This window comes from Sprattus sprattus (assembly GCF_963457725.1).
Source record: "Sprattus sprattus genome assembly, chromosome: 1".
In the NCBI taxonomy this organism is placed as follows: domain Eukaryota; kingdom Metazoa; phylum Chordata; class Actinopteri; order Clupeiformes; family Clupeidae; genus Sprattus; species Sprattus sprattus.
In genome coordinates, this window is record NC_137920.1 from 69759818 (window position 1) to 69769851 (window position 10034).

A 10034-nucleotide genomic window follows, 5' to 3' on the forward strand; every position below is an offset into this window, starting at 1 on the left:
CTGAAGCTGTACACTTATAGTGTGGAGATTAGAACTACTCTCAGGTCTTACTATGGGATTAAGGTAATATGTCTACTTTTAATGAATGTTATGTTGCTACATTAGTTGTTTTAAAGTTTCTAAAAGTGTTGTGCAGTTTTATTCAGCTATTTTAGTTTGGCCTCGAAACCAAGTGCTCTAAATCAAATATTCTAAAGATATCTTCTGAAATATTTTTAATTTAACCTGGGAATAGATCATGCTTTGGACATCATTATGAATTCAAAAATGTTGACAGGGCTTGCTTTTTGCCATTGTGCCATTATAAACCTTATACAGCCCATTGTGTAATAACTACCTCTAATATTATACATTGTATAATGTTGTAGTATAACAATGTTAACAATACATAATAACAATGGTCTTTTTTAAATTTTGCATCTCTGTATAAGAATTATGATATGATTTGCTTTTTTAGCCTCAAACCATTTTTATGGTTGCAAGTTGTCTGTTTCTCGTTGAACCTTGGATGTCACTTTATATAAACCTACAACTGAAACAGGACATTGTAAACAAGTAACTTCGAGACATGACCATGAAACCATAAACCATTACAAACATCCTTACCTCTTATTGAAGAAGGAACACAAGTCTGTTTAGAACGCGTAGGTTGACCCGCTGAAAATCGACCCCACACAGCTTGGGCCTTGGTTGTGGCCACCAGGAAGAGCCGGATTCGTGTCGCACCATTTCCCTTCCCCACATTCATTTTGGACGTGTTTGTTTGTGACGCAGTAAGAATGAGGGGCATGGAGAGACACGACAGCATGGACTATTATAAGAAATTATGCCCTGTGATGGCCACTAGAAAGAGCTGTGCACGCCCAATTTAAAGACACGGTCATGGAAAGAAGCAACTGCTGCAAACATCCGTTGCGGTGTTGGCAGAAGCCTCTCAACTCTGCTGGAGGTCAGCAAGCCAACTGCTGTAGGATAATGACAGTTGCATTGGTCCTTACTGAATGTGTCTGGTTGGATGGTTGGAGAGTCGCACTATAAAACAGCCATGTCAGTGGAATATGGATGCATGGGGCCACCACTGCAAACATAAACATCTCAGTCTCCAATGGAGAAGAGGCAACTTCCCGCAAGTCTGCCTGGATCTTGTTGATTGAGCGATTGGCGCGCATGCAAAGATGCATTCCATGAAGCAGAGCGCTCTGTCAGTGGCTGTGCAAATACGGCACCCCCAACAAGGCTGGCAGCCACCGACAGAAACCCTTCACACTTCATTGACCTGTGATTTCTGTACAAATGCGGCATCAACAGTGTTTGTGATCTGATGCAGCGAGCCATCACTAGCCCCCCCGTCAGTCACACGCTGTGTGCAGTGCCACTGAGAGGGCTGTCTTTTATGCCACCACGGCCTATAGATATGAAGGAGAGGAGGACGAGGCAGGATGAGAACAGACTGGAAACTTGCGTCAGGACTTTGAGTTTAGAGTGGCAGTTGGTCGTTGGTCAGCGGATTCAAGATTCTGTTTTATCTGAAATGAATTATGGCTTCCCATGCGCTCATTGTGAATCCAAAAAGTTTCAAATCTTCCCTATAATTGTAAACAGGGATCGTAAAAGATGTCTGGTTCAACCCGTACAACAGATATATACAGACACACACACACACACACACACACACAACCACACACACAACACACACACAGGTGTTTCACAGACTCTTAAAATGGAACCGGCTGAATGTAACAGAACAGAGATTGAGGAGTTTCTGAAATCCAAGCCAGGGAGATAAATCAGCCAGCCCTAATATAAAGCCCAGCTTTGATCCTGTAAAGGCAAGTCTAATACAGCCTCCGTGATGATAGCCCATCCTCGTGTGTTAGCATTCTGCTGTGACGAATACGATTTGTCCACTGTGGATCTCTTGCTGATGGTCCATAGATGTACAGGAATATGCCTTATGTTTACGTGTTGTGATTTACAGAAATTGTAACTGCTTTAAACCTTAAACAGTCTTGAATGTAAATTAATGTTGTTGTAAGAAAAGGAAGTAGCCTTAAGTTTGATTTTATAATTATAGACCATCTCGTCTCTCTCGCTCCCTCTTGCTCGCTCACTCTCTCGTCTCTAAAAGCCTTGCTCAAACACACGCACGCACGCACGCACGCACGCACACACACACACACACACACACACACACACACACACACACACACACACACACACACACACACCACTCCTTCCACTCCTATCAACAACAATCTGACCACTGATTGATTAACGTCAAATCCTAGATTGTTTTTTTAATTGCATGCCAAAAAACCATAGCCTCATACACACATAGTTTAATAGGCGGGAGAGACATGGGTCCAGGAGCAGGATAACTCTTTAATGTTAACTGTATCTCCACTGTCTAATGCTGTAAATGCCTGGCAGGTCAGTGTGATTCTGTTGTATTGGAGTTCTTTAGAAGTGTTGACAAATGACACTTTAGTGAAACTATAAAGACATCCATTTGCATGTGATTGAGACAGAGTGACATAAGACAAGAAAGACTCCCTGTACATCTCCAAGACAATGAATGTGTTTGGGCCACAAGGTAACGTCTGCTTATTCTTCCATAACACCAGCACATAAGGGCTTGAGTGAGCTTAACTGCTTTGACTTCATGTGCGTTGTGCAGTGCAGTTGTTTAAGCTCCAGAATGGATTGGCAATTCCCCTCCTCTCTAGTTCTTCAGATGTTACTGATTCTCTGTCATCGTTACTGACACAGACAACAACAAGCACTCTTCAAGAACGATGGAAATGACAACTTAAAACCAGCAGAGGGAAAAGGGAATATCAGTACACACACACACATACACACTCTCACTCACTAACTCACTCTCGCACTCACTAACTCACTCTCTCTCTCACACACTCACCCACACACACACACACACACACACACACACACACAGACACGCTTGCATTCCCCGACACACACACATATGTACACACACAGCCAGCCCCTCGTCCTATGGCTCACCCTAGTCTGGCGCAGGATCCCGCTCTAAAATAATCAGCTCTCTTTTATGTCTCTGCACTTTGCCTTAAGTATGGCGTTTGCTTTGCTCCGCGTCTTGTGGCAGATGTGTTTTTGCAGTACGTGTTGTGAAAATGTGGTTCCAATGTTGGCTCTCTTTGATGCTAATTTGTTCCATTCATTAAAGCGTTTTTACCACTTCTATTTTTTTTCCCCCAAGTCACAATCTGTTTACAGAGCCAAAGGGGGAGACTCTTTCTGTGAAGTAAAATCTCAAGGGGTTGAGGCACTAAGGACTTGGTGTGTGTGTTTGTGTGTGTGTGTGGTGTGTGTGTGTGTGTGTGTGTGTGTGTGTGTGTGTGTGTGTTGTGTGTGTTTGTGTGTGTGTGGGTGTGTGTGTGGGTGAGTGTGTGTGTTTGTATGTCACACACACACACACACCCACACACACACACACCACACACAGAGTGAGTGATGAATGGGGGAAAGATGGGACAGTCTTTGTTGTTTGCATCCATGTCCTCTGTTGATGAGTATTTATTACTCATTAAAGTGAAGAGAGATCTAAGTTGAGGTCATGTTTAAGTGGCGACACCTGCTAGCACAAACCAGCTGAGTAATGAGCTGCCAGTGCACCAAATGTGTGTGTGTGTGTGTGTGTGTGTGTGTGTAGCTGTATGCTATGCTGTTTGCATGCATGTGTGTGGCTGTTTGAACATGTGCACAGTGTATGTCTTCTGTGTGTGTGAGGGGTGTGTGTGCCACTCTGTTTCATAGACTAGCTAGCACTGACTGGGTTTTTGGGGCTTACATATTCACTCTTAAATAATTCTGAGGTCCTGCCTTCCTCAATTGGATCTCAAACCAAACATCCAGCACCCCTTTACACTTGTTGTTACGGTAAAAAACACCGTGTAACTGAGTGTGTGGTTTTCGAGCGTGGTGCAGGAACCAAACGTGGTTTTAAAGCAGCATTCCTCTTATGGGCTGAAGGTCTTGTCCTCTGTGCTGATATGTTCCTGATTTATGGATGGTAAGCAACAAGAGTGGAAGCCAGAGCTTGAAGCTGTTCCCACACATATATCTCACTCGATAGGACACCCTGTGTATATCATGGTAACTATGTTGGACAACTGTTTACCTTCATCAGTCAATGAGGAGACTGTGACCGGCTTCAACAGAAACCAGAAAACATGGTGTCCCTTCACACACAAGAAAAGCAGAGAACTTCTGGTTTCTGAATTCTGTGTTTTGGTTATTTAGTCTCCGGCCACGGGAATGCAGTACTGAATGTTGTATTGGCACTGGGCACCACAGACTGACTTTGATGGCATCAGAGGAACTAGGGCAATTGTGTACTTGCTTACTCAGACAGATATCTATATTCATATTTCAGCCTATGCTTCCCCAGCAGCACTCCCGTATATTGGTCTGTTAACCTGATCTCTAGCAGAAACCATAATCTCTATAGCTAAACACGACATCTGAGTTATGGTCATTTCACCCTGTGTGTGTGTGTGTGTGGTGTGTGTGTGCTGTGTGTGTGTGTGTGTGTGTGTGTGTGTGTGTGTCTGTGTCTGTGTCTGTGTCTGTGTCTGTGTCTGTGTCTGTGTCCTGTGCGTGTGCGTGTGCGTGTGCGTGTGCGTGTGCGTGTGCGTGTGCGTGGTGCGTGTGCGCGTGCGTCTGTGCGTGTGCGTGTGCGTGTGCGTGTGCTTGTGCATGTGTGTGTGTGCACTCTTCTGTGATGTGGGACTGCACCTAAAGAGACTGCAGGATGGAAGCAGCATTGATTAGTGTGAGATGGGCAAGCAAGCAGCTGAATGGAGCTTGTGTGTGTAATTCCTCTCTTTGGCCTCACGTCTGTCCTGTCGTCTGTCCTGCCGTCTGTCCTGCCGTCTGCCTGTCCCGTCACTGGCTAGGGCTCTGCTCTGTGTCTATCTACTGGATGCCATGCAATCCATGTTTACTTTCACATCAAAGAATGCGCTGAACGCGGCGCAGCAAACGAAAGGCATCTGGAACAAATACAGAATTGAAAGGGAGCGTCTTTAGCAAATTGTTCGTCTTTACTTTTGATCTCTGGTGTTTTGAGGAAAAAGAGATATTGCGTGAGAAGCACATGCAGGCGACACGCAGGAACAGCTTTAATTAAGAAAGGCTAAAATGAAGATGTCTCATGGAGGCAACAACAACTTGCCAGCCAGTTTAAAACAAGCACATCGTATGAGTGAAGGTTTGTCTCACTGTCGTGTTCTCTATAGGTCTGTGGTAAGCCTTCCCGTGCATCAACTAGCTTTGGTTCAACATCACTGTTTAGAGATTCTTTTCGAATCGTTTACCTTCTGTCCCTAGGGGATGCGTCTACTTATATATGCCATTTATTTTGGATGTCATCGTTAAACATGGCAATACCATCAGTAACCATCATTCATCACGAAGCTGTAGTTGAAGTGTTGATGTTCATAGTTGTTGGTAAATTGTGGCTATTTTTTTTCGGGCAGTTTGTGGATTGTGGGCCATGGATGTGTCTGGTAGGTGCTCAATGGGGTTACAGTGGTCAAACATTCTTTTGCTAAAAGTCTTCAAGACTGAGCCACAAAACCACCAGAGAGACCGAGGCTTTACTGAGATCACACATTTCTGGATACTGATCTCAGAGAAGAAGTCCTAGATTCTTCTGGGAAATGTTTCATTTGAGACTTCTTCAGAACAATTCTTCCTCTCCCACCCCCCTCTCTCCCTCTCTTCATCTTTTAAGGGCTCAACATGTGTTTGGCACAGAAAATTAAAATACCTGGCAAATTAATATCAGTGAAAACTTTCCAGGTTTCCCTCCCAACTCTTGCTTTCTCTCTCTCTCTCTTGCCACAGACGCCGTGGCCCACCTTGAGTTCCTGTGTGCCTGTACGTTAGTGAGACCTACCTTGTGAGGCCATTTTTATTTTAATTCAGTAAAATTCCAGTCTCTAAATGCTAATTACTGCCAGACTAGAGCCCCACCACCACCTTTTCTTTTCTCTTCAGAGAGAGAGGGAGAGAGAGAAAAAGGAGAGAGAGAGAGGAAGAGGAGAGAGAGGAAAGAGAAGAGAATCCGTTCTTTCTTCTTCTAACGTGGACCAGATTTCACCCAGCCTTTCCTCGTTAAACAGACCCGCTGATGAAAATCTGTTTATTTATCTGCAAGGCATAAAAAACAACCACTCTGGCCTTGTCGTAAGATGTTATCGTTAATCATCCTCAAGCGTTGGAGTAATGCCATCACAAACTTCTGCCTATCTAAATTTATTTCCAGGCACACACACGTGTGTGTGTGTGTGTGTGTGTGCTCCTGTGTGTGTGTGTGTGTGTGTTTTTCTGTGTGTGTGTGTGTGTGTGTGTGTGTGTGTGCTCCTGTGTGTGTGTGAGTGTGTGTGTGTGTGTGTGTGTGTGTGTGTGTGTGTGTGTGTTTGTGTGTGTGTGTGTGTGTTCAGACTAAATTCAGCCACACTGTTGTAGCTGTACAACAATATAACAAAATAAGTCATGAAATTGAAAACTAACTCTCATTTTGTCTTTCTGTCTCTTTAGATCAAAATGGTGGCAATGGAAAAAGAAAGGATAGAAAAAAAGGTACAGGTACCACAGGCCATAAACATACTTGTACAACATTTGTCCAGACTGTTTATTTGTGTTTGGAAAGGTGAATACATAGAACATCTTATCCAGATTTGTTAAGCATTGTCAGTTTATTTTGTTCGGATAAGATGAGTAATTGTTTTTGCTGTTGTCTCAAGTTAAAACACTTTTTTTGTTGGTTTACCACCATGTAATCTTCTCCTTTGTCTTCCCCCTAAAGGCAAGAAAGGGCCCCCTGGTGCTCCTGGGCCACCAGGCCCTCCAGGGCCTCAAGGGCCCCCAGGCATACCTGGCATACCGGGGATCCCAGGCACCAACGCCATGGGGCCCTCTGGACCACCGGGCCCCCCAGGCCCAGCCGGCCCCCCTGGACCACAGGGTCCGCCCGGGGCCCAAAGTCCGTCAGGTATGAAACCACCTCCACAAAATCAGTATCTTTTTACGGAATTGGAGAATATTACTTCCATTACTGACATCATGTGTATTTATTTTATTTTATTGTGCCCGGTGTGGTTTGTCTGCAGGAGGAAGTGAAAGGGGTCGGCTGAGAGACTTTCAGGTATAATTAACTTGGTAACATCTTACAATAAGCTGTGAGTGAACATCAATGTGGGGTTGATGACATCCTCTTGGCTGTTCTTGTGCCTTCACATGCCTTTTATGTTCATTTTGTCACAGTTCCAACAGTGGCCACTAGGTGGTGTTCTCTTAAAGATTCTCTTTTGCTTTGTGCTCCACAGCCAGCTGTGGTCCATCTTCAGGGCCAGGAGACCACGATACAGGTGAAAGAAGGTAAGCTTTAACTTTTAGAAACTTCTCTAATTTTATTTTCTTTGGTTAATGACACTGATGGCCACACTGGGGGAAAGCCTTGTCTGAACATCTGACCGTACGAGTGACTTTACTTCTTTGCTTTAGTGTTATTCCTCCACTCAGCTGGCTTTTGCTGACAGTGCTGCCCAACTATTCAAACAGTTACCCAGTTTGCCAGATTTATTTATAACTGTGTATTTCATTATGAGTCAAGTTTCAAGTTAGTTTGAAAGTCAATGACAGCCAGTGCTTTTTAATCATGAGTGAGAAGTGTCTGTTTGTCTCTTGTCTGCTGTCTGTCTGTGTGTCTGTCCGTCTGTCTCTGTGTCTGTTTGTGTCTTAACTCTTATTACTGATGTTGAGTGACTGCCCTTCTCTCACACTGAGATCTTTCAGAAGGCGTACTCAGAAACTGGAAAATGATCTCCATCCACCACAAGGTGTTTAAGATGCACTCGCACTCGGGGGAGCTGGAGGTGCTGGTGGATGGCACCTACTTCATCTATAGTCAGGTAGAAGTGAGTACGGTCCTTGACCTAACTCCTACTCTTCCGCCTGCATGCAAACTGTGCCTATACTCTCCACTGGACTCTTCCTCGGCTTAGGCTGGTCCGGACGGGCTTGACATCAAACGAGCGGAGCTGGACACTGACGTGAAACATTATTCAGTTACTAATTGGTAGTGTGGATCCGCTCGCACGCAACAACACAAGTTTTTTTTTTTTCATCCTAGGAATACATCTGCCTCTATATCCGTAAACAAAGACTGGTGGTTGTAGATTTGCCAATGAACAAACCTTTCATTTTCTAAATAAAACAAAGGAATAGGGTTATATTTGTTCAAATGAATTGAGTAGTGTTTTTCAATAGTTGATTCAGAGTCTAATTTCTAGCAGAAGTATGTCCAGTTGTACAGTGGGATTATGCACCTTCTTCTCCTGAAGGGGACACCAGTGCAGCATTCCATCCCAACCTCAGCAGACGGCAAACATTTGGATTTGGTCATAGCGGGGTCTGAGCTGTTTGATGCATTCGATTCAGAATCTTATATTGCAGTCATTGACAAGTTTTGACCTTCAGGAAACCAAACAAGCCTCTTAAACAGGCACAGTATTTTGACAGACTTTATGTTTTTGATCTAAACCCTCCCTCATCCACCCACACACCCCAGTTAGCCCCCCACTCCCCTCCCCCCAAAAAATTGAATCTGCCCACATCTGTGTCTCCAGACTACAAATGCATGTAGTATAGTAGTGTAGTATAGTCTGTCCTATACTAAGACCTGGGGCTATATGACTGACTAAGGTGCAGGTTGTCACTGCTGTAGCTTGACATCTGTGCCCATTTCAGTTGGATTCTTCTGTGTAACGTTGCCTATGGAGCACTCAGAGCTTTAGTACCTGGCCAGTTGATTTTGTTGCAGTTCTAAGTCAAGGGGGAGTCTACACGTTTACACTTGAAAAATGGCTGCTGTTATGTTTTTTTAGTATTTAATGAAATAATAGTAGTATCAGCTAATGCATCAGTATTGTTTAAGCACGTCAGAACACTTTCTTCAACGAATCTTCTTTGTCTGTTTGGTATGTGCGTGTTTGTGGTGTTTGTGTGTGGTGTGTGCTTGTGTGGATGTGTGTCTGTGTGTCTGTGTGCCCTACTAGGTATATTACCTGAACTTCACGGACATTGCAAGTTACGAGGTGATGGTGGACAAGACGCCGTTCCTGCGCTGCACTCGCAGCATCGAGACGGGCCAGCGCAAGTTCAACACGTGCTACACGGCCGGGGTGTGCCTGCTCCGTGCGCGCCAGAAGATCTCCATCCGCATGGTGTACGAGGACACGTCCATCAGCATGACCAACCACACCACCTTCCTGGGCAGCATCCGCCTGGGGGACGTTCCATCCGGTGGGCACGCTTAAGATAACAGGGCACCTGCCCCACCCCGCCACACCACACACCTTACACCTTTCCGACCACATCTACACCCCTATCCAAGACTCACCTTCGTCAAAGCCTGTAGGGGCTGAGTCTTGGAAAAAACTAAAGCCGTCCCCGTATCAAGGAAGCTAAGAGCTCTCACCCACCACTTCCTTTTGCCATTTAACCCCTTTCAGCTCCCCCCTTCAGGCTCTGGGCCAAGTCCTACTTGCCCCGCACTCCATCTACAGCTCACCTGGTCCATGCCCTGGAAGTGAAAAAAGGGATTCCATACTCTTGGGGCACCATGACGAACACTTTGGGAATCCTTGACAGTAATCATAAAGTACCGGTGCCAACTGCCGTAATAGAGATACATGCTATAGCACGCCAGATAGGCAATAGCATGTCATATAACAGTTACATAGACATAGAAAAAAATGGAAATTGTGTAACTTGAGATACACATGACTCATCAAGTCAGCAAATAGTCTATGACCTCAAGTCATATAGACTAACAAGCTATCTCAGAGAATGACCATTAACGCCAGCAGACCAGAATGCTGGTCAACACAACAACTGATGAAGCCCCAATGAATTTAGTATGTAACTATGCCCATGGACCTGTAGTTCATGTTATGGCAATTTAGCTCAACCGCAATCATATA

At 44.7% G+C, this 10034-nt stretch overlaps 1 protein-coding gene across 1 annotated transcript in view; it reads left to right on the forward strand.

The window, feature by feature from the left end:
* Nucleotides 1-9368, forward strand: part of eda (ectodysplasin A) — a gene marked incomplete at its 3' end in the record, with an annotated part of 35308 nt that extends 25940 nt beyond the window's left edge. The window contains exons 3-8 of the mRNA XM_080847193.1: nucleotides 6589-6630; nucleotides 6857-7042; nucleotides 7161-7195; nucleotides 7377-7428; nucleotides 7837-7967; nucleotides 9108-9368. Coding sequence (XP_080703319.1) covers nucleotides 6589-6630; nucleotides 6857-7042; nucleotides 7161-7195; nucleotides 7377-7428; nucleotides 7837-7967; nucleotides 9108-9368 — 707 coding nt within the window. The remainder of the gene's footprint in view (nucleotides 1-6588; nucleotides 6631-6856; nucleotides 7043-7160; nucleotides 7196-7376; nucleotides 7429-7836; nucleotides 7968-9107) is intronic.
* Nucleotides 9369-10034: the final 666 nt, after the last annotated feature.